At 44.0% G+C, this 25,283-nt stretch overlaps 1 protein-coding gene across 1 annotated transcript; it reads right to left on the reverse strand.

The window, feature by feature from the left end:
- Positions 1–941: 941 nt before the first annotated feature.
- Positions 942–18,133, reverse strand: DEGS2 (delta 4-desaturase, sphingolipid 2). The gene is made up of 3 exons (XM_066188803.1): positions 18,052–18,133; positions 8,378–9,120; positions 942–3,244 (listed from the first exon to the last, which is right to left on the reverse strand). The coding sequence occupies exons 1-3, from the start codon at positions 18,131–18,133 to the stop codon at positions 3,101–3,103; spliced, it is 969 nt and encodes a 322-aa protein (XP_066044900.1). The 3' UTR covers positions 942–3,100.
- Positions 18,134–25,283: the final 7,150 nt, after the last annotated feature.

The raw sequence follows: 25,283 nt of genomic DNA on the forward strand, positions 1-25,283 counted from the left end.
GTTTTTTTTACTTTCTTCAATTACCTTTGCAGGCCTCATATAATTACAACATAATAAGCCAAAGTTTGCCCAGCCCCACTTAACAGTGGGAGCAAAGTGTGGGGTGGAAGGTGCAGCTTGGCTGACAGGGGCAGGGGAGCAGTCCTGGCAGCACTAGCACTGTGCCAGTTTCCAGCCTTCAGCTCCAGTGACAGGGATGTTCAAGGTGACTTATTTTCAGCAGTGGCACTACCAGAGAATTCCTTCCTCCCAGACAGTAATTCAGTTTGCCAGTTGCCTCTGCAGAGAAGGGTGTCCTTTCATACTGGGCTTGTTGAGCCACTGCAACAGGGCAGGCCACAGGCATCTTACAGCATAGCAGAAATCCAAGGAGACATCACTCTCCAGTCCTTCCTATCATACAGCTATTTGCCAGAGCCTTAGTGTACCCAAACAATGAAGGAGATCTAGATCAATCTTTAAGCAAAGGGAATAAAACTATACATAGCTCTAAGACACTTTTAACCCAGAGCCATATGCCCTATGGTTTTGAAAAAACCCCTCCTGCCAACATTACTGGTAGCAGCAAAGACAAGTGCCCATGGAGAGAACAGGATCACAGCCTTCCCCAGCAGCACCCCCCGTCAATGGAACTTTAGCTCACATTGCACATCTGCAGGCCCTGCAGGCTTCCGGCCACTTCCAATTCCTGCTGGGATGGACAGTGCTGAGCAGGAGGGCTGTGGAGCTGCCCAGGCTAAGCAAGTTGGGACCATGATGGAAATACTGACGGGAGGCAGGTGAAGGAGCAGCTGACAATTTTGGTTGGCTCATTTACTCCAGAGCCTCTGTGTCAGGCTAGGTTAGTAGTCCACAGCAGATGGGGGATCTGATCATGAAACAGCTGAGTAAGGGAACTACAGCATAAAGGCACTCATTGAAGAGGATAAGGACAACAGTCAAATCGAGGAAGATAGCATAATCTTTATTGTGGTTTTTATATTAACTTATTAAGTTAGACAAGAGAGTTGAGGAGCAGCTGCTGAAGACATGGGAAGTTGAATACATGATCAGAGTGCCAGCAAATCTGAAGTAAATTAATAAAAAACTGAAATTCCCTGACATGAGCACCGATACAAAGGTAATGGAAGTTCCCACACCAGCGCCTCTTCCTTTGGGAGAAAAGTAGCTTTAATAATTAAGATATAATGTCTTAAGTATGTTCATCACTGAAGAACCAGTAAAGGCTGAAGTGCTGGAAGAAGCCCCATTCTTGCTCTTCTCATCCAAAAGCAGAAAACAGTAGTGGTGAATAAACTAGTGTTCAGCCCCTGTATTACAAATGATCTTGATCTACTGAGCAAGCCTGGGTATTTATTTTCCCAACTGCTAAAATCACATGGGTGAGAAAAATGTAGAATGGAGAAATGAAGGAGGAACTCAAATTGCTGCAAGTTATCTCAGCTGCCTAGAGAACAGACAGACTGGCTCACTGGATCCAGTGCTGCTGAAGGAAGGAACAAAATTGTGTTTAGTGAGGAAATCAGGCTTCCCAGGTCTAATCACATACTCTAAGGGACCAATGAGGCTGCACAATAATCTTTTTCTTTGTTACAGCTATGCATTTCCAGAGGAAAAAAACCAAACTCTTAGAGGGTTACAGGGCAAATATATATATATATATATACATATATAATTTCTCTATTTTAACCGCTTTGTAAGGACAGAAATATTTTGCCAGCTTTCCATGGTAGAGGGAATTTACTAGATGGCATCTGAATTCCTGACTCCCAAGATATTGTTCTGCTTGGAGAAAGGTTATGTTGATTAAGGTTTTTGACGATACAGAATTATTGAGGATAGCCAGAAGTTTCTAATTGGAGAGGACAGGCAGGAAGATTTTAGCATGTCAGTGGGTAGAAATGAGAGATGAAGGTTAACGTCAATAGCACTAACTAAGAGATAGACTGAGAGAGAGAAATTATACCATCTCCATGTTCCAGGTACATCCCCTTAACACCACCAGTGGCAATTTTATATAGCTGGAGTATCATGTGCTTCCCAAATGTCAAGTTATGTCCCTTGAATGACAGAGGAAAAAAATTGCCATTATTCTGAAAGCAGTTAGGAACAAATACCACTATGAAGAGGAAGACATCTCCATGTCTTTACTGACACATACTCCTAACTCCCATGTGCAGAAAGGGTGTAATATAGGAGAGACCAAGAAAGGTGACCAGGAATGTTAATAGTTCTGGGAAGGAAAAATTAAAACTAGAACCTCTTCTTTCCCCAGAGGACTTAGAGTAAGGAAAAGGGTGAGATACATGAAAAGATGAGTGAGAAAGGACCACCCAGTTCCTCCAGAGGTAGATTAATGCTGCTTATTAGGAAGTAGGTGGAAGACTAAAGAAAGGATTTTTCCTTGCCACAGTTCAGATCTGTCAGTTAGCAATAGTATTAGATCCTAAGAATGGAAATTCATTCAGAAAAGGTTTATACAAAGCCCTGGAATAAAGATCAAACAGCAGCTACTAAAATAATGTTTCAGACATACAAAAATATAAACATATTCCATTGCAAATATAAAATTTCTGCTATTAGCAATTATCAGAAGATAGTAGATTAGATAAGACATTGAGCTAAAAGCACCCTTATGTTCTCCAGAGAGTATCATTTACTTCTGCATGCCAGTCTTCCCTGCTTCCACAGTCCTGTGCACACAGAGCATCTACTTCCAGTTTGGCATCAAGAGAAACGAGTCCTGAACTACACACACACGTGCTCACATGTAACACACAGCAAACATTCTCCTCCATAGACAAAGCTAAAACTTAGGCTTAGGCATCTGTGCTCCAGGAAGTTAATTCTAAACCTAGACCAAAGGTTCACCTCATCATATTTCACTCTCATCTAGGTTCTGAGGATTACATACACAAATATCCTTTGATAAAAAGGTATCAGTTGTCTAAAATTGCTTCATTTACACACCCATCCTCTTGGCATAAGCAGCATGCACCAACTTTATTTCAACACACACAAAGATCCTTCTATTTCTGCAGAAAAGTGAAGTCATGGGAATGAAAAAACACACACCACTGCAGCAGGCAGAGCTACCCTGTTAGCTTTCCTTTGCCAGCTTGCACAGTCTCTTAACCCTTGAATAAGGACCAAGAGTGTCATCAAAAACAAAGTCCCACAGAACTCGAATCCAGGACTGGTGATGTGGGAGGTTATCATAGTATTCTGCTGCAATCTTCTTCACCTGGAAGAAGAAGAGAGAGAATGAGCTGTTTGGCTGCACAGAGTCAGGTGTGTTTCAACCTTCACATGCAGATCTGATAGCACAGCCATTACCTGAAATTACTTGTTATTGCTTGTGAGCTTCTGAAGCTCAGCCAAATGAGATGTACTTAAAAGCATTTAGATACTTCTTAGCAGATTCCTGATATAAGTTTAGCCTCCCAGTGACATAATTTGACAGACAATGTATTGCTGCCTTCAGTCAGAACTATTTTGTCTCATTTCAGAGGTGGTGGGATCTCCACAATGAGGTAGATTATCCACTTTACCAATTGCCAAGACTCCAGCACCCTGTGTTTAAAGCCTTGTTTGCTCCTCGTAATATTCTTCTGTTGAGGGTTTTGGGTAAGAGAATTAACAACTGAGAAAATGACAGGTAGCCTTGACTACACTTTGTTTTTTACCCTGCATTCTACTACCATGATGCAAATCCAAGAGATGGGTTCCTCCAGCAGGCAAAGAAAATTGCAGGGGTGCTCTGTTCTCCCCAGTCTTGATATTAAAAATATTGTAAGATTCATTATTAGGTCACAAGTCTAATAACATTTTATCCTTGCTCTAATTCCCCAAGTCTTAATAGTGTTGCCATCAGAGAAGCACTGTGCATCATTGGGGTGCTGCTTGTAGTGGAAGTTAGGCCAGAACCAGAGGACAAAAGTTTCAAAGCTGGCAGGTTCAGGGGAATGCGTGGATTCCCAAGTTACCAGTTATTATTCCTGCTCCAACTAGATGCTTTGCTTTTCGAACACATTTATGGAGCAGCAGAATCTGCTAACTATAGTACACTTCCACATAACTGCTTGGGCATGGTTTTATTGCAGCTCCACCTCCTAGACAAACAAAGCTCTAGAATAGAGTAGTTTGTCTTGCTGGACAGCATGACTTCTCTTTTTAAAAACCCTGCAGAATTTTAAAGCCAGTTACACTGAGCACAGTGCAGTGAAGAGAGAAATCATCATGCAGGAAGAGGGTCTCATCACCACCCAAGGTAGAATGGTGGAACCTTAACACAGCATTTGACTGTTTGTCAAAAAGTAAGAATTCCAGTGAAAGTTAAATTATAAGCTAGTATGGCTCCCTGGTAATTAGCTCATTAATTCAGCTTCCTAGCAGACACTTCTCCGTGAAGTAAGTTTGTTTAATGTACAAGAGTCATTAAGATCTTTTACCTCTGTGCTTCTGTCCCTTACACACTCCTTGTGCTCCTGGCATGGTAGTGGTGTGCTGGACATGGAAGATTCAGTTCAGATCTGACTGTATTCTGTCTTTCACTGAATACCTCCAACTTCATAACAATCTTCTCTATCCTGCTTTAAAGCATTGGTCTGTACTTCAAATTAGTTAAAATTCAATGTGATTCAGACACTATCAGAATTTCTCCTAAGATAAAGTTGTTAATGACTGGAAGAGAGGTGATTTCCAGGTTTCTAAGATCTCTGGAGGTGCAGATTTATTTCTCCATGCTCTTTCTGTAACCCTGGTCAGAAATAATTTCATCTGGGTATTGCATCCTCCCAGTTATGGGCTCTTCAGTACAAGAGGGACATGGAGCTCCTGGAGTGAGTCCAGTGAAGTGGGACAAAATTGATCGAGGGACTGGAGCATCTCTCTTGTCAGAAAAGGCTGATGTAGCTGGGCCTGTTCAGCCTCAAGAAAAGACAACTGAGAGGGAACCTCATGAATATCTGTAAGTATCTGGAGGATGGGTGTCAAGAGAATGGATCCAGGCTCTTCTCAGTGGTGCCAAGCAATAGGACAAGATACAACAGGCACAGGAAGTTCCACCCAAACATAAGGAAGAACTTAACTGTGCAGTCACCGAGCACACAAACAGGTTGCCCAGAGAGGGTGCAGAGTTTCCGCCAGTGGGCATACTCAAGAACCATCTGGACACAATCCTGTGCCATGTGCTCTAGGATGGCTGTGTTTGAGCAGGGAGGCTGAACCTCACCCATTCTGTGATTCTGTTATCGTGGAAGGATAACAAGAGATTGCAAAGTCTGCAGGACAATTACTAGGCACTTGGCACCTGGTATATTGAGGCTTTTCCTCAAGTAGGTCAAGGTGGCAGGGCAAGAAATCACTTCTTTTGGACTGAAACTTTTGTTCTGGTTCTGTGCTTGTAGAGCACAGTGACAGGACCGTACTCCTACTCTTCACATCTGATAGGCAAAAAAGTTAAATGCAGCCTAGTATTTCAGCATGGCCGTTACACACTCTGTCCTGGGGCTGTACAGAAACACAAAGCTGCAAAATTACATTTAGAATGCTCAAAGGCTTATTACAAGAAGTTCCCTCTATAGTCCTACATCCCCACCACAGGATGCTGAGCACTCAAGCTAGCCCTCGTGGCCATCTTAGGGTTAATGAAATCTGCAATTCAAAACCAGCACATGTACTATGTTTTCCAGTCTTGTCTGTCTAATAAATCTGGTTTCATACTATGTCTTTTCCTTTTCCCACAAGCTTAATGAGTAACTAGTTTGCCTCTGGTAACACTGCTGCTTTTATTGCAGCTTCTAGGATCAGAGTTCCTCCTTCTTCTCCAATCTCCTCTTTCCATAAGCATACTCAGTCCTTCAGACAATGAAGAATGGATCTCTTTACTCATTTGATAAACAGTGCAATATTTTATAGTTATAAGACTACATTCAAAGACTAATCTAGTCTTAAATCTACAGAGGTTTTTCTTAGAGCAGGTCCTTCATTGCAATGTTAAATTCCATGGTCTCTTGTGTAATCTCTCATTATACACTAGTGGGGCAAGTTCTTACTGCACACCCATGTCACTCATCTTTATTACCCATAAGCTTATAAGCACAGCCTAATTTTTCCTCTTTCAAATCTGTCACAGTCCTAGGGTAAAGGTCTTTCCAGTAGCAAACACATTACTCAGAACATTCTGAATGACACACCTGTAACAAAGGAAAAAGCTGAATTTACTTTCCTGATAAGCAAACTGAAAAGCCAGTTACTTTTTAAGATTAAGATCCAGTTTTTTCAAATCCTATTTCTCCCCTGATCTCAATCATGTAAGATAGATCTTTAAAAATAGAGATCTTTACTCTACTTTCAACTTGCCAATAATTAAAAATAAAAATAGTCTCACTGAGAAGTCATCTATATTACACAATGTAACTGTTAGAAGTTCAAGTGTCTAAGAGACTAAATCTGAAAAGAACAGATCTTTGCTGAGTGAAGAATTTGCTAGGAGGTTAAGCTAAGTAGAGCAAGTTTCTTAGCTGCTATGAAGTTCAAGATTTAAAGTTAATTAAAGATGATCTGTTTTCTTATCTCTTTCCATGAGAGGGGCAGAGATTTTTTTTTCTCATTTTGCAGAAAAGAGTAACAAATTTGTTTTAATGGTCAAAGGATTTTCAACAGGAACTGTTTTGCCAAAGAAAATAGAAAAATTTTAAATAGAATTCTTTTTAATAGAATTTACTTGTAATTGATCACTCATCAGACTCCAAGTCTTCCATATAGTTCTGTCAGGCAACAGTGATGCACAAGCCTTCTCTCTCCTCCACCAGCAGGGCAAGTCTCAGTTGCCAAAGAGCAAAACACACATGAACACAAGCCCATGAAATTCAGCTAATAACTCCATCCTCTTTACACAGGAGGGCAGACACTTCCAGCTGCTGCACTGCCTCAAGGAATTAGGCTGAACTATTTGTGGTGTGGGTGGAGAAGAGCTTTTCAGGTCTCGATCAGGGCTGGAGCAACAGTCCCAGCAAGTTCAATGAGTCACCTCCCTTGTGCAGGATACTGAGCTAACCTCCTTCTCTTCTATTTTTATTTGGGTAATGTTAAGTATCTAAGCCCATCTAACGAGTTTGAACATTTGAAACTAAAGCTAAGCACATGCAGTTCCCTGCTGAGCTATCAGGGGTATCAGTGATGGGAGTGCCTCACAGGACAACTTCACATCCGAGTATGGGCTGCTGGACCAGCTCCTCTGGGCCTCACCAGGAACAGGTAGGGTCTCCAGGACAAACCTCCAGCAGCAAAGGAGTGAATGAAACACGATTGCAGGCTGTATAGAGGCTTCCCACACTCTTCTACACAAGAAAACCTCCCCTTGATTTGAATCTCCTCTCAGGGAGTGTTTCTGTGATGGAGAACACGAGCCCACAGAGCAGGGTTTGCCCAGGTATGCTATCACAGAAGTTGCACGTGGTATCAGTAGTGGGGAGGTCACAGCTCCTGAACCTCAGGCTCCTCAGCCCTACCTCCACCTCATATGGATATTGCAGTAGCAGCTCCCAACTTTGCATCAGCCCACAGAAAGATGTTTCCTTCCTATTACGTCAGAGGACTTGTACGTAGGAGTAATCCTTCAAAGTCACGTACCTCTAACACTGGGAGCACCTGCTGGGGAACCCTTGTATTAAAACACACAAGAGCAGCTACACACCTGGAGGGAGATTGAAAACCATTCCTAGACACCTGGGCTTTGCAAATTTGATTCCCACAACTGATAAAACATAAACAAAAAGGGGTTTGCCTTTCAAAGAAGGAAAGCCACACCGCTTTCCCAACGACAGACCAGGCCTCCTCAGTTTCTGTGGGTGGAGGAGGAGAGCTAAAAGGAGCCACAGAGAGTGCAGCTTTATTCTCCAGTGCTCTCTGTGTTGGGCTGGAACATGCCCCAAAAAATTATGTCATCTCAAAACCAGAAAAACTTTTCTTTGATGTTAAACAAGCAACGTAATGAGCAGATTGATCATTAGACAAATTTCAAGTAGCAATTACCACCTGCCGCCCTTTAGATGGGTATTTAAACTTTTAAGGAGTTGAAACTTAGTGGCTGAGTGATGTAAATTGAGACATTCAAAGCCTTGTTGGAGGATTTTATCATGGAAAAGTATTCCTCAAGCCCCTTTGAGGATCAGATATTCTAGTTTGCATCAAACAAACCAAGTATTGCAGCAGTTTAACAGCCATTTCTCTCAATCTCCAGCATAAAATTAATTAGAAACAAAAAGCTGTTCTCTTTTTTCCCTAAATTCACCAATTGCTATGATTTGGAGTGTTTTCTTTGAGACAGTTTAGCAGCTTTCATAAAAATCCAACTTGCTCATGCTATACTTACCATGGGCAATCTGCATCCAGGAATGCTGGGGAAGTCATGATGCTCCATGTGGTAGCCTACATTGAAGGTAAGCCAGTTCAGAGGTCCATAGTAAGAGTATGTCTCATACCCTTTTAGGAACATATAGTGTTCTGCTATGAAGTGCCCAGAAATAGGATGAAAACCCAAGCAAAGAATTGTACCTGCTATTAAGTAAATAACAGGTTTGAGCCCCCACAGGTAGTAGATGATGAGGTCTATAGAAAACTGGACGAGAGCATTAAGGATTTCCATCTGTGTAATTGCTTTGGGGTTCACATACAAGGGTCTCAGACTGTAGAACAGAGGTTGGAGGATCAGCCAAAGCAGTTTCCGAAGTGGTGTGCAGAAAAACCAGCCCTCGAAGTCCGTGGGAATGTCCACATCCAAGCTGTCCCCTCCCAGATACCGGTGGTGGTCGATATGGTACTTCTTGAAGGAGGCAGAATAGGGGATGCCAATGGGTAAGTTGGCAAAGACTGCAAACCATCGGTTCCACTTGGCCTGCTTGTTCCCAAAGGCCACGTTGTGTGAAATATCATGGATGGCGAGGGTCAGGGAATGGTTGATGCAACCCCCAAATGCATAAGCCCAGAAGAAAATCCATTTCCAAGATAACTCTTTCACCAGGTAGCATGCCAGCAGCTGCGTGAAAACCATTCCAGATACAATCCACTTCAAATGTGGATCTGGTCCCATCAGAGTCTTGATCTCTGGATACTTTGCTAAAGGGAAAAATGCAGAGAAAAACCTGGTTAGATCATAATTAGGTAAACACAATCACCACTGTGACTCTCTGTTTTTAACGCACTATGTTTGAGGCCCTAGTTTTATAAAATGCTAATTCCAAAGTAGGGTTGCCACTATGGTGAAAGTTTTACTAGTTCCAGCATCATGTCCAATTGTGATTGGTATTGACATATATATAGACATATTTAAAAAAAAACCCTGATGGTCTCTCTGTGGCATCATGTGCCTTCCCCACATATTGCTTCACAGTGATGAGTAGAAATACACCAAATCCCACAGAACTTAAGCTCTAAGAAACACCTTCTGTCATGTTTTTAATGTCCTTTTGTATTTTGCTCAGATGTTATTTTCCACTAAAAGGGATACTACTGCCTTCTTTGTAGCCCTTTTCACTGTTGTTTCAAACACGCAAGCAGAGGAGAGAGCTGAACAACAGGCTTACCAGGTTTTGCTCTGTGGTTAGATGACAAACAAATCATTTTAAAAAAATTCCTAGTTATTTGAGTGTTTACCAGTGCTCACAACAGGTACAACTCTTCACACATGGTAACAGCACAGTAAAGTCAGTAATATCATTAGGATTTTGTAAAGCATGGAAAATTTTTCTCTGTTCCGACATCACATACCAAAAGCAGGCGTAAAAGCCACATAGATTACCACACAACAGCTTCATGAGACCTCACAAATAATGCAGTACAGTGTCAGAGAGACATGGGCTAGTCTTGCAAGTCTGACTCAGGTCAGGCCAGGACCAGCTTACTGATCTGCAGTCCCACCAGACATTTATCTCAACTTTAAAAAGAAAATAAAATACAGACTACAGCCCATCCTCTAGGTCCTGTTCACTGATTTACATCTCCTCTTTGCAAATCCACACTTCTCACTTCCTCGCAGTGATTCCTTCTGCTGCCTTATGGCTTTTACCCACATACTGACCTCCCTCCTTTAACTAATATTTTGCATTTCTCAGTAATTGCAGCTTACACAGATAAGTGCATAGAGAAGTCACTCATTCTGAGCCCTGAGGTTACACAGTGTCCCTGTGAGTTTCATGGGCCCATTTTATGAATAGCAATGCAAACATCATCTGACTGTCACAGAACAATACCAATAAAATAAAATCAGATTACAACGATCTACATCTATGCAGCTGTGTCTACTATAAACAAAGGCTGGAGACCACACATGTAATTTATGTGACCTTGAGAGCAGTGGCAGATACTGAGTGTGGGATGCAGAGGTTTTTGTAGAAGTGAACCCTGAGAAGTTTACAGAAATTCAAAGAGATGAAGTGCTGCTTAAAGAAGCAGGTGAATGTGGTCATGCTCTGCAACCATTCCAACAGCCCTTGAGCCTCTTCACCAACTTCAGCCCATCTTGACAGAAATTAAAGATTACAAAGATTCGAAAAGCGCTGTGGAAGATGAAGACAAATGAAATATACTCAAATCTTGTGAGGACAAGGAGGCCAAGATCATCATGTGGAGTATTCAGGCAAGAGAGAGATTTTCTAAGTGCTGGGAAAGCTGTAGTGAAAGTTTGTATCTTTATAAAGTCAGATAAATTTTTTGACATAAATCTCCAAGAAATCCAGGCGGTTTTTTGTTTTGCTGTTTTGTTTTTTGTTGCTGTTTTCACCATTCTTGAAATAATCTTTTTCACACTAATAAAGTTAACATGCCAAAAGTTAGCACCTGAATAGGTACTAAAGTTTTACACAAAGTGCTGCTTATGCATTCTAAAGTTCACTCTAAAGTATAACAATATAATGACCTGGTCAGGAAGACTGTTACAGACATGCAGTTTTATGTAGCTTAATCTCTTCCTTAGAGAAGAATGCCTTCTGGCATCTGTTCAAAAGCCAGAAAATGCTTTAATAAGTCAAGCCACCTCAAATGTTGTCACATCATGCAGCTGGTAGAGATAAGTTACTGCAGTTACCAGAAGAGATGAAATGTAAAACAACCAAATCTGTTCTTCAGCCTGGTCAAATTGAGGCCAAATTGACACCCCCCCCCCCACCTCGATTAAAAAAAAAAAAAAAAAAGGAATTTTAATGGGATGGAAAAATTGCTTAGAGACGCTTCATACTGTCATTTGAAAATAATGGAAGTTTTTGACCCATTTCTTTCTCTGGCAGCCAACAAGGGCTGAAGAGTCCATTTAAAAGGTTCCAGAGCAGTTGCTGCCAAATGGCAACAACAGTGTGTGCAAGCAGCAATGCAGGCAGGTTGCTCTTATCACAGGTGACAGCTATTAAGTAACTTGCCAGGGTTTAATATTAAATTCAACACATGATTAACTCCAACAGTAAATTTTTGCATACTAGTCAAACCACAATACTGTTGCTGTTTATCATTAATACTGATAAAGCCATCCTGTTTCCATGGCATGGAAAATTTTCAGGTTTCTTCTCATGGAGAAACCATGGCTTGGGCAGGGGAGTGGTGCTGGTAAGCTCACTGGAGGCTAAAAGTGGAGTAGCCCGCCAGAGACCTGTTGGTTCAGGAGCACTTAAAATGCATAATGTTGAATGCTGACCTTTTTCAAACTTGAAAAGCCAAGCACTCTTCAGTGAGACACGTTTAACACCAGATTAAGTGATCATGATGACTGCAATTTTTGTATAATGTGCTGACACAAAGTTGTGATAACACAAATTTTTATCTCATTTTTCCACTCTGTTCATGCCCTGCAGTTAGCTGAAAGAATGCTAGTAGAGGCAAGAGCTGAAAAGCCTAGACATCCCTGTAAGGTTGCTGTGACAAGCGTCTGTAGGTGCTATGCAAACCAGGCATCACTCACCTGCACGAAAAAAAGGCAACAGAGAATCAGAGGCACAGAAAGAGGAGACAAAAACTAACCCCATCATCATATTCATCCCTTCTGTATCGAGGGGATGGGAAGGAAGGGGAGAGTAGATGAAGGCATGGACACACAACACAGGACAGGACACAACACATACAGTTATGTGACTGCATGGGACTAAGTTTTGCCCTTTATATTCCTATGAGAACAGGAGAGACCCAGCTACTCTGGTGTCTACACAGCACATCTTCCAGCCTCCAGCTCACTGAGGAAGTCTGTTAGCTCAGGTTATCCACATGTGCTTCTAGCTGTCCAAACTGAGGCATTGCACTGCTGTGAGAGGCTGAGGACACTGGTGTAGATGCACAGCAGTGCACAAGGATGACTTTTCTGTCTCCCAGATCAGCAGACTTCCAAAGCAGCACAGGCACTTTAGTACAGTAGGTAAATGTAGTCACTAACTCTGCCCAGAGATAGCGCCACAGTTTCTCTGCTCCACCATGATGAAAGACAGCATTCCTCACACTTACAAGTCAAGAGAGAACAAACGCAAGTATACTTTCAGAAGGGTTCGCAATTCTGAAACAACCCATTTACTGAATTAACTTTTCACAAAGATCACTCCATGGTTCTACACATCTTTCAAGAGGCAGGTCCCACTCACCAAGTGCCTGAACTGACAAATTAGTCCGACTATGTATTGTGTTTTGTTGATGTGTCACTCTGGAGATCCAAGAGCACTCACCATAGCCCTACAGTGGGGCTGGAGCAATTGCTCCTGGACAGGCCATTGGTTGCCAGGTCCTGCTGTTCCTCCTCCTCAGGAGACAGCAAATACCTTGTTCTGAGCTCTCATCCTCTGTCCTACTGACCCTGTCCCTGAGATAACTCAGGCAAGTCCCATTGATGGCACCAGACACAATTTCTCACAGATGTGACACCACATACTTCACATTTGCACATTTTGGTACACTTGGGATTTGAAAGTGAACAAGAGCAGGAGCTGTCCACAGAGACAGTGGTGATGGAGATTTAAAAGAGCAGCAGCCTTGCCCACATCCACGAGAAACTAGTAGTAAAAAGAGAAGAAATTTAATTTCTTAATTTTTCTTTCTTTTCACCCCAAGTGCAGCATACTGATACAGTCAAAGTGGACATACTCCTCAGCATAAGTCATTGTGAAGGTTTGTCAAAGGGAAGGAAGAAAAAAAATCTGTGATACTGCTGTCCTGGACTACACTTTATTGATTATGAGTCCCTGCCAAAACAGATAAAAGAGACACCAGGTACAGGATGTAAGCATTACTACCCCCTGTCCTATGCTGTTATTTGGAGCTGGTATTTGTACCAAATAAATAAACAAAACAAAAGAAAACAGTTTACTAACATTATAGTGTTTTGCCTTCCAGCAGCTCAGCTCAAAAAGACGTTTATAAAAGCACAGCACGCCCAAGAATGACATGGACGAGTTGGAGCAAGTCCAGAGGAGGGCTATGAAAATGTCAGGGGGCTGGAGCACCTCTCCAATAAGGAAAGGCTGAGAGAGTTGAGAATGGAGGCTGTTCAGTCTGGAGAGGAAAAGGCTTACAGAAGATCTTATTGCCTTTCAACATGTAATGGGGGCTTATAGGAATGATGGGGACTGACTTTTTAGTAGGGCTTGTTGTGATAGGTCAAGGGGTAATGATTCCAAGCTAAGAGGAGACATTCAATTTAGACATAAGGAAGAATTTCTTTACAATGAGGGTGGTGAAACACTATCATAGGTCACCCAGAGAGGCTGTAGATACCCCATCCCTAGAAACGTTCAAGGACAGGTTGGCTGGGGCTCTGAACAACCTGATCTAGCTGATGATGTACCTGGTACTCAAACTATTCTATGATTCTATGATTAAGTCAAACAAAGCATGAATCAAGAAACAGGTAGGATACACAGAAGAAAATATGCATGACAACACCTTCTGGTTTTCCACAGTCTCCTGTGAAAAAGGCCCCCCAGTACACAGAACAATAAGAAACATTTTTGGCCCAGCTAATTACACTGAAGTTTCATATGTTCACCATGCAAGGACAAGTATCTTAATCTCACACTTGTCACCCACGAGCTTCTAAACAGCTTAATGCTAGCTGGTCCGAGAGCAGTGCGTCACCCAGAAGTGGCCACCAGAGGGAAAGCACCGCAGTGGTGCCACTCTGCTGGTGTCAACAGAGGTGGATGATGTCAACACATCACTATGTCAGCACCTGTTTGCTTACATTTGTTTATTAGCTAGCTCAGAGTAAAGGGATGCAGCAATGCTAGAAAGAGGGCTTCCAGCTCCTTCTGAAACAAAAATCTGCGATATGGACTAGGCTGAAGCCTTCGGTTGAGCTTAAAACATTTCCCACAGAAGACCATAACTGCCTAAATCAGTCACTTCCTGCCCACGTGATTTATTTCAAAGACGATGCCCACAGGGAACTGGCATGAGCGCTGGGACAGCAGCTCTTCTGAGTGCACTCATCAGAGGACGTGCACGATCAGGGGCAGCACTGTCCCACACACTGCAGCATAAAAGGCAAACACAGTTTCTCCACCAGAAGCACATGTAGTTCAGAGCTTTGATTTAAGCTAAGGACATAATATACTGCGTATTTCAGTAGGTACAACTTATCAGAATTTTCATAAATGTGAGGTTTAAAAAGGAAACAGAAGCGAGAGCCGGAAGAAATAGCAGATTAATCTTTAAATGAGAGAGCAGAGCTGGAAGCTACACTTCGATTAGCTAAATGTTAAAATAAAATGAACTTTGGCTTCTTTTTTTTTTTGTTCCACCCCTCCCCATGGGCTAACATCTCAGACTTCCTACAGGATGAAGTACATATAAAACACTTGCACCATCTCCACTGCAAAATAACTTGCCAAAGAACTAATTACATAACTATTAAGCATTCTTGGATGTTAGATCATATTCAAATGTTCCTGGTCTATCCTGAGCAACATTGATTCCACTTTCATCCTCAGCAGCAAACAAGTGCTTGCCTGAGGATCCTGTGAGGCAAGACATTTTCTGACCAACTTACAGTAATTTTATAAAGTTAGATCCAGCCCATGGCACAAATATGATCTCACTCTTCCCATGTCACAACATATTCCTCACTGCTTGTATTTGGGAAATTGTTTGCAGGTAAAATGACCATACATTGTATGATTATAATGTTACCTGCATTTAAGCAATGATTTTTTCATCTTTCAAGAGTGAAAAGCCGTCAACACTTCCCACTGAGCAAAAGCACAGTTTCTTTCAGTCCAAGAAATCCCTACTGAAAAAAAGTGGAAATCCTATCTCTACTAGATGCCCTCTATGTAGATGTTATATCTCCTCCTAATAGCATTTTTGTAACTATACAGAAAGGCTAAGCAGATCTAGATAAAAAAACTTTTCCATCAGGAAAGTTTTAACCAGATCTTTCTCTAACAGAGCTTACTGCAGCATTACACAAATCCCAGTTCTGACACAAGGCAGTAACAGGCTTTTCATAAACAAGACAGGGAGAGAATAGTAATGAAACAATTCCATTCCATAAACTGCAAAGCATGAATAACGTGTTCAGAAACATGTATAACGTGATCGGGGTCGAAGTGCCAGCTTGGCAAGAGATCTCCACTCTAAGTCAGGAGCAGTTTCACCCAGACAGTAGCACAAAGCTACATTTTAATACCTCAATACTACAAAGAGATAAGAGAGGAAGTATCTCCTCTCCCTTGTGCAAAATGGTGATCTATTTGCTGGTATAATTATAGCTTTAGAAATCACAACTCTCATCTAGTGAAACACTGTCCTGCCACAAAGCCAATTTCCAGCCAGCCCAGTTGATAAACACTGCTCAGAGCTCTGCAGCTCAACTGGAACTGGTTGCCTAGAGAAGCTGTGGATGGCCCATCCCTGAAAGTGTTCAAGGACAGGTTGGATGGGGCTCTGGGCAACCTGAGCTAGCAAAGGGATGTCCCTCCCCATCCAGTAGGGAGACTGGACTCAGGGAGCTCTCATTCAGATATGGTCACCGACTACAAAAGTCTTACAGACACCTGGGCCACTAACTCTTAAGTCAAGACAAACAATTTTGTGATTAACTTCTTTTACTTGCTCTATAGGAACAGACTGGGGAAACATCCCAGGAAACAGCACCTATGTAGAAAGAAACTACCTTATGTGTTTGTCAGTTCCCCCCCCCCCCCCCTTTTTTCCCTAACAGATAATTTCCATTTGTATTTAAATCCAAGTAGCCATGTCTTAGAGAGACCAACATTTTAAAAAGCTGCAGCCCAGAGAACAATCAAGTTTCAGTGCTTAGCAACTAAATCATTAACCTATTGGGAAGGAAATATTTCCTTTACCAGCATGGAATGCTGTCCCCAAGGCATTGCTGTACACAAAAAATGTAAAATACATGGATTTTTATAGATATTTGTTCACATGTATTTAAGATTCTTACTGTGTACTCCAGCTTAGTAGACACTAAACTCTTTGGTAACTATATCCTCTGAAAACTAGATGACCTTAGGCTTTGAATAATGGAGTGAGGATCGTTATACAAACATTATGTGGGATATTATGATAGTTTCAGTAACTTTTGGTAACATTTTGGTAACTGTGACACTAGTTTTATAATCCATTCTGCCTCATCAGACACAGATCATTCATGTCCCTCCTTCCATGCTTTATTTCTCTGTGCCCTTCCTTCTACTCCCACAGCTGGGGCCGGGGAAGCTGTAAAGAAGGAGATGGACCTGGATTTCAATTGCTTGTTCTTAAAGAGGGGCTGGGCAAAACCTCTGCAAGTGTGCCGCTGAAGAGTCCTGCAACAAGGGAGTCCAAATACCTCCTGACAGCTTCATCATGGTCTGCACACCCCATTCTACAGCACAACCCAAAAGGCAAGAGAGCAGCAACAGCAGAGACGCACCACCATACTCTCCTATCCTTAGCTCACCAAAATGTAGTCCCCTTGACTGAGGGGATGAGGAGCACAACACCAAGAAGCATCATTTGCTATACTGATTAATTTGAGTATCATGATTATGTAGTAAAATAATTATTATTTTCCTGGATGAAATTCAAACCTGGACGTGGATATTCCACCACGGCAACTATACCGGAAATGTTTTTGTAATATAGATTAATCCTGGATTAATTTGGAAGATTGTGGGGGAGTTAAAAAACTGCACCTAATTAGCATATACCTTGTGCAGCAACTCATTCAGAAGCTCCACCGCCTTTTTATAAAAGTTCTTTAGAAACTTTATCCAAATCTTTAGAGAGAAAAAAACAAAACGACCAGCTCACCGAAATAAAAAGAGGGGAAAAAATAAAAATCTTTTTTATTAATAAAAAGTTGAAAATATATTTTCAGGAGATAGGCAGCAATATTCTGCGAGAATTCTGAAATATCAGTTATTCTCTGAATAATAAAAACGATCTTCAGAATAACCCAAAATCCCCCACAAAAATAAACCTCCCGACCCACCACACTCCTGTGCGCAGTTAAGCGCTGCGTGTACAACACGAAAATACAGGAGCGTACCTTGTCCCCGACAAGCAGCGAGGACTCGCTATTGTTCTCCAGCAGACCCGACCCGCATGCCCGTTCACTTTCACGCACTACCAAGGCACCGGGAACACGTGCCCGCAGGACGGCTCCCGGCCCGCGCCCGGGGCACACCCGGCGGAGCCGCCGCCCGCCAGGAGCCCCCGACGGCAGCGGCCGCTCCCGGGGCGCGGTGCGGACAGGCGGGCGCTGGGCACAGCCCGTGTCGCCCCGTCGCCGCAGCCACCCGGTGACCCGGCTCGGCGCAGCCGGGCTCGATTCGGCCGCGGCATCTCCGCCGCTGCCTCCAGAAGGCAGAGAGTTGGGAGTGCTACACTCGTCGGGGGAAACACCCAACGGGCCACCGGGCTGCGGCACTTCCCGCCCGCAGCCTGGACATCAGCCCGAGCCGCACCGACACCGGCGGTCCCGGCCCGGACCCTCCGCCCCGCCCGTCCCTTCCCGTCCAGGAGAGCTGCCCAGCCCGGCTGCCTGAGCCGCCGCGGCCGCTCCCGGGCTCCCCGTCGTACCCAGGATCTCCTTCCTGCGCTGCGTGTGGGGCTGCTCCGTGTAGACCCACTCGAAGTCATCGCGGGTGACACGGTTCCCCATGGCTCAGACTGCGCCCCGCGCCGCGCCGCGCTGCCCTTATAGCTCCGCACCCGCGGAGGGGCGGCTCCTCCGCCCGCCCCCGCCCCGACCGCCGCAGGCGGGCACCGGGACGGCCGCAAGGCTTCGCTCGGGTGGCAGGAGCCGGCAGAGCCCCCCCGGGATGTCAGGAGCAGTCCAGCGGGAAGAGAGTGTCTCGGGGAAGACTCAGGGGACAAGGAACCGGCGGCCGAGGCTCGCCGTGCTGTAGGGGCATCTAAGACAGCAAGGAGAGGCGTGTGAGGTGTGTGGGGTGGGCGTGTTTGCCAGGGCAGTAAGCAGGGAACCCCACCGTGCTGCTGCCAGCACCGGGGCTCGGCACCGCCACTACATGCATCACTGCCAGGGGCGGCTCCAGAGCACAAGGGGAGCTCCAGCGCTGCAGGTCCCCGGGCACTTCCAGACACAGGAATCCAAACACCATAAATCCAGAGACAAAGCCCTAAGCAGAGCCGTAGATTAGGGCAAAGCCCAGTTGTGTGAGCTCCTCCCAGGGGTGGAAGACCTAGAACAGTGCAGAGGCAACTAACAGCTGACATACATTTCCTTGGCACTCCGACAACCTTCGTGAGCTGCCCTTGGCTGCGTAACACTTCGCTCCTGGTAGTCCGCGGCCCATTTCCCAGGTACTGTCCCCGCTGGAGCAGCAGGAAATCACACTGCTACCTTGGCAACAAAACCAGGCAAAGGATTTGCTAACCTTAAAACTAGGGTAACCTTATGTACTTCTCTAGCCTCTCTGATTCACAGAGTTACACAGTGATGTTTCTATACACACTACCCAAAATTAAAGTGCTGTCCTTGTTCCCTCTATGTTCTTTTGCAAGTCCATACCTGACTTCCTGTCCATCTTCACTCATTATCCCTATCCCTATCATTAGTCCTTCCAACAACAACATCACATGTGGATCAGCTCCAACTTTATTTAATTCTGTTTCAATATGAAAGTCTCTAGCACCCTTCATCTCATCCTACCCTAAAAAATGCCTATTAGGGACAAAAAAAAAAAAGCAACCTTGAAAATATGAGATATAAATACTTTTCAGCAAGAATTTTTGCCTACAAACACTGGCAACACTATAACCTCTTATATCAGCCTAGTGGAACTATTTAACATCTCTTGGTAGAACAGTTAGACCAAGGGCTAAAAAACACCAACAATGAAACAACCCACAAACCCCAAACCCCGATACTTGACTGGTAGAAAGATTTAGGAGGCCTTTTTGAGGGTTGCGGATTTCTTTCTCTGTCTAAATCACAGAATCACAGAATCAGCTGAGTTGGAAGGGATGCACAAGGATCGAGTCCAACTCCTGGCCCTGAACAGGACCATCCACAAAAGTCACACGATGCACTTTAAAGTATCGTCCAAACACTTCTTGAGCTCTGTCAGGCTGGTGCTTTAACCACTTCCCTGGGGAGCCTGTTCCACCCCAACCACACTCTGGGCGAAGAACCTTTTTCTAATATCCAACCTAAACTTCCCCTGACACTCCAGGCCATTCCCTCATGTCCTGTCACTGGTCACTACAGAGAAGAGACCAGTGCCTGCCCTTCCTCTCCCCCTTATGAGAAAGTTGTAACTGCAATGAGGTCTCCCCTCACTCTCCTCCAGGCTGAACAGACCAAGTGACCTCAGCTCCTCCTCACACAACCTCCCCTCAGGGCCCTTCACCATCTTTGTTGCCCTCCTTTGGATGCTCTCTTCTATCTTAAAATGTAAACCCTTGAATGATGAACAGTGCAAAGCAGGTTGAGTGGAAGGAATACGGTGTAAAGGGAAGCAGTTTTACCCACAGCAGGAGCAGGAGTTTAACCACTTTGCTGTTACAGCTCAGCTCTCTGTAAGTGCAATGGTTTCTTCAGCATTGCTCCAGCACAAGGCTGGTGCTTGCCCATGGAGTTGCAGGGTCCAATCCAGATGAGGGACTGTAAATCCAAGTTAAGGTTATTATGTGTTTCTAGAAGAAATGGATTGTTCAGAGAGCAGATCCATCAGTATCTCAGCCTAAACCTTTAATTGGCTCAAACGTTTTTGTGTGTTGACAGTATTGGTGGAGAAGCCAAAGACACTAAATGTGATGACACCCTTTTGTCACTTCCTGCTCAGGTGTGCTGAAGGTGACTAAAGAAGAAATTAGTAGGGCAGTCCATGCAGTTACAAAAAAACAAATATGACCTCACCCCAAAGCTCATCCAATAGGATAGTGCTATTACATATAGTAAGCTGCACATGGAAACTTAAGTATCTCCTTTGTAGGCAAACAGCATCTCCTTCATGTAGCTCATTACTACAGACTCAACCTGACCACATAAGAAGAACAGAGAACTTTTCTGTCTCCAGTGAGTTGGCATCTGGTTTTGAGAACAGAATTTCATGCTTTATATTTCTATAATAAGCAAAGCAAATAATACTAATTCAAGAGTAATTGTGGATGCCAGACAAACAAGAAACACCAGCTTTAGATCATCTTCTAGAACTGGCAAAAGTATTACCCAGTTCTGACCATATGGCATCCTTAGTTTTACAGCATTCTAGTAAAATCATTCTCAATGGAAAAGGGAGGGGTATTAATGGCACCTAGCAATAATAGACCTTTTAATGAATGCTGTAATGACTGTGAAATCTACAGATTCACAAAGTCACTACACAGTTCAAATGTGCCTCAAATGGTCGGGTTCTCTCAACTGTAGCCTCTCTTTCTCATTTAATTTCCCATAGTTGTTCGGGATTTCTGAGAACTGTTGGGAAGCCTAGCTGAGGGAAATTCCTAACACACTCAGGAGGAAGAGCACAGCTGCTGACTCTGTGCAAGGTACCATCAAAATATCTCATTTACATAGTTTTAAGTAAACGTCACACTAATCTCCAGCATCCCAGGGTAAAAAAGACAAAAATTCATTGCTCCACTGAGGACATGGCCTACGATATACAGCTCTGAGGAAAGACATACTGGTCCACACTTCCACACACCCAGGCAGACTCACCCTTCCTCATCCAACGGTGCTTATCCATCAGCTGGCTTCCCAGCATGAATGTATTTCTGCTACACAACCCAGTAACTTCTTTCCTCTGCTCATGCAAAGAACAGGTGACAGAGTAAATACAGCAGGAACATCTGCACATGTCTCCTACTGACTACTGCCAGCCTTGGGAGTTTGAGGTATATTAATTCTGCCCTGGTGTGCAGTTCTTAACTCCTCTTCTTGTGGTTGCCAACAACTAATCTTTGTTAAAGCTGTTGTTCTGGAACTAAAATAAAGTTGTCTAGGAATTTTATCTATTAATAAAATGTTTTCTCCTCTGAAATAAGAGCTCCATGTCCCATGACAGACTTGTGTTTTCAGTTACTGCATTACTTACTTTCTTCTCTTCTGCATAAATTGGACCATCTTTTATTACCAAAAGAAAACATAGCTATAATATTTGCTTTTTTATTGAAGATTTTGCTGTCATTTTGAATTGGGTATCACTCTCTGACTTGATGCAACTACTGCCAACATTTGCCACGTGACATACTTTATTGGACAAAGTCAAATTTTCATAGGCAGCATAGTTTGTAGATGAGCCATGTCAACACGCACGGACACTGAAGTAAACTCAGGAGAAACAATTTGCCAGTAACACCTCGCTTGTTTTCTCCTCTCACCTGTGCTGACCTTTCCCGGGGTCATCCTGGATTTCTCTTTCCACTGGGTTAGTTCTGTGCTAGAGTTGTGAGTTGAACTGATCAAACAAAGGTGCTGAGGAGCTGGTGCAGGAGCCTGAGGAGGAGAAAGGCGTGTTCCTTTTGGCAGTGCCAAAGGTACCATCAAAATATCTTGGATACACTCGGCTGTATTTCGTGTAAGCCAGCCCTCACCCAGCCCGGCGGTTCACAACAGCCGCGTGTGCCCAGCACTCGGTAAGCCCCGGTGGATGTTGGCTGGCTCATGGAGTCCCTGCCTGCGGGCTGCCCAAATGAGATGTGAGGTTCCGAGAAGCAAACAGCTCTCCGGGAGACGGGCTCGCTGCTGCCCACGTTCACCGCTCCTCCCGTGTCCACAGCCTCCCAGCAGCCGTCCGGCGCGGAGCCGCATCACTGCCCGCCTTCCGCAGCCGGCCCTGCGGAAAGCTCCAGCCGTGGGAACGCTCCTTTCCTAGGCCGGGAGCAGCGGGAAGCGCAGCACGGCAGAGGCAGCACGGGCTGCACCGGCACCCGCACGGCGAGGGGCGCGGGTGCCGCGGGTGCTGGGGCTGGGGGCGGCTGGGCGGCCGAAGGGCTCCAAGACCAGCTCCGCTGCAGCCGCGGCTCGGCCGGCCCCGTCCTGCGGCAGCGGAGCCGGGATGGCCCCGGCGCCCCGGCCGCCCCGCCGCGGGCACAGCGCGCCCCCTGCCGCCGCCGCGCCGCCACCGCGCCCCGCCCGGGCCCCGCCGCCCCGCCCCGTCCTCGCTCCGTCCTCGCTCCGTCCTCGCTGCGCCTTCGAGACACACGATTTCTGTCGTTCCAAAAGTCCGACCGCCCTTCGAAGGTAACGGCGATCACCGGCAGGGTGGCTGAGGAAGGGCTCACTTTGCAAGAATGACGGAATCGGTTTGGTAGCGCTCGAATGTTCTCGCTTCCCACAGAAACACGTCCTTAAGGAATTTAAAAATGGTTTTTTTTTTTCTGGAGGTTAGCAAATGCGGGGCTGCTGTAACTAACGATACCACTGTGATCCAGTACATAATGTATTTAGACAGATCGCTTCTGCAGAATTCGCATGGAAACAATCTCCTCTTCTAGATAAATATTTTTGTTTCTCGTGATACATTTCTTTGCTTTTCTAAAGAATCACAATCTTTCTACAGAGTAATTTATTCCACGGAGTGGTTTATGTTGCCCAGAGGGTTTGCAATTGCATTCTCTCACAAGACATAACTGCGGTTACCGTAAGTACTTCCCCCATGGATAGCTTATGCTACCATCCCTACAATCTTGGGCATAAAGCAGAAAGCTTTACTAGCATCCTGACACCAACTCCTGAGTGGAGTGTGGAAACTAGGCTTCTACAGCGAAAATTTATAACACAAAAAGTAGCAACAACGTTTGTCATCTCCTACACAAATACGAGAACCTAAGGGGTTCACTGTGGACAAGTTGTCAGAATTATAAGAGAACGTGGGTCCTCTGAAGAAAATTTCTTTCCCTCTAACCATCGATGCCACTCTTCTCTGAGAGCTCACCCCACTGTACACCGCTGGTCTGTCTGGCACTGCTCTCTGGACTGCAGCTCACCCTCGAAAATCTGCTTTCCCGAACGTATTTTCCGATACTCAGTTTCAACCTGATGCACTTAAAACGTTTCATTTGAGCGCTGCTGAGCTCACTTCTGACAATAGGAGTGACACGGGGTTAAGAGGGGTACTTGTTCAGCCTCTTGAAGTCAAAGACTAAACTTTGAGTAGAGGAAGAAAAAAGCCACTTGAAAATGTCTCGCTGTGTGTGTACGTAGTGTGGATGTGTAGGAAGAATTGCCTCTGCAGGGAACAGTTGGAGAACAACTTTGATAACAAACCGTACTGAATTCCAAAGATTATGTCATACAGTCTAGTTTTATTTTTAAGAAATATTTTTAGCTAGTATTTATATTGTGGCAACATATATAGACGTTCCAATATGGACTAGGGCTTGACTATAAATTCACAAAGTAAAATTACAGTCTTTCTCCCGATGAGTTACAAATCCTTCTAGTATAAGCACAGTAGAAAACCCATTGATCAGCTTTGCCCATGTCTAAAGAGTATAAGGTTTTGCTCAGAGTTCAGCAAATTGTCGGTGGAGTCACAATATCTATTTCCTCATGGAAAACTAGCTAAGTCAGTCTAATTAAAAAAAAAAAAAAAAAAAAAAAAAAAAAAAAAAAAAAAAAAAAAAAAGCTGCCCTTGGGCTTTCCTTGAGACTGCAGCATTTTATACCTTATTTATTAATTTTTATTTAGCTTTGTTCATTTCAATCTATTTTTCATTTAAAATTAATTATTAACTCTAGGGCTACATCTTCCTTAATGCTACAGGGATCTATCTGATGACTTCAATAGAAGCCGAGAGCTGAGGACTCTCCAGCATCAGGTCTGTAACCCAAGGGAATGCATATGCGGGAGAAGAGATAAGGAAGCCCAGCTATTTGCAGGACAATCAGCATGAATAGGAGCTGCAGATTTGCTCCCTGGCCCCAGGGAGCAGTGGGAGGAGTTAGGACACGCATTCACATACACCGCCTGTGCTGGCAGGTGTGAAATCGTACCATGCTGGCTCAACTAATAGGTCTTATCTCCCCAGAAATTTCTGCTTTTTGTGTTGTATACAATTTGCAAGATACGGACTATTCATACGTCCACACACGTCTTATATTGGTGTAGACTTCGTGAAGACTGAGGACTTTTGGAAGGGTAGTTTCATACCCTTAGCCATGAAATCAGAAATGGACAACAAAGACTTCATTTATGATCATCAGGTTTAAAACTCAATAATAATTATGTGTATTTTTCATTCATAATTAAAGGGCTAAACGTTTCTGGAGTGAGGATTAGTCCCACTGATTCATGTATCCTTTCATATGGTAAGAAAAACTAATTGTATGATCTTGTCCGTACAATTAAAACCTCTTTAAAGAAACTCGGGTGATTAATGACCATAACTTAGAAATTGGTTTGGAAAGGTGGCATTCCAAACCCTCTCTCCATCACTTTGCAAGATGACTGATGAGAGAAAATCCTTCCTCACCGTGCTCAGCCTCAAAAACACAAGCAGATGACAAATGTAGAAGAGCACTATAAATCTCAGTAAACTAATTGGCATAGCGTTGTTAGCTGCTTGGCTTGCTACTAAGAGCAGAATCTCTACTAGGATGTGATACAGCAAAGAAAACAGTAATTATTAAAAGTACCAGCAAGCGAAACAGAGAAAAGAGGTATACACAGAGTTCACTGCTTGTTTCTAGTCACAGTCAGCAAGCAGAACCTTATGCTCATAACGAAGCTTTAAATGTGTTTTGTAGGAGTCCATATACAAATTGGGATCAGGGATTTCCCTCATGTTTAATTAGCAATCTGAGGAGAGAGGACAGCGACATTTGTTGCAGAATCTAGTGG

This window comes from Chamaea fasciata, unplaced genomic scaffold (genome assembly GCF_029207755.1).
Source record: "Chamaea fasciata isolate MVZ Bird 193981 ecotype frontalis unplaced genomic scaffold, bChaFas1.0.hap1 SCAF_7, whole genome shotgun sequence".
NCBI lineage: Eukaryota > Metazoa > Chordata > Aves > Passeriformes > Sylviidae > Chamaea > Chamaea fasciata.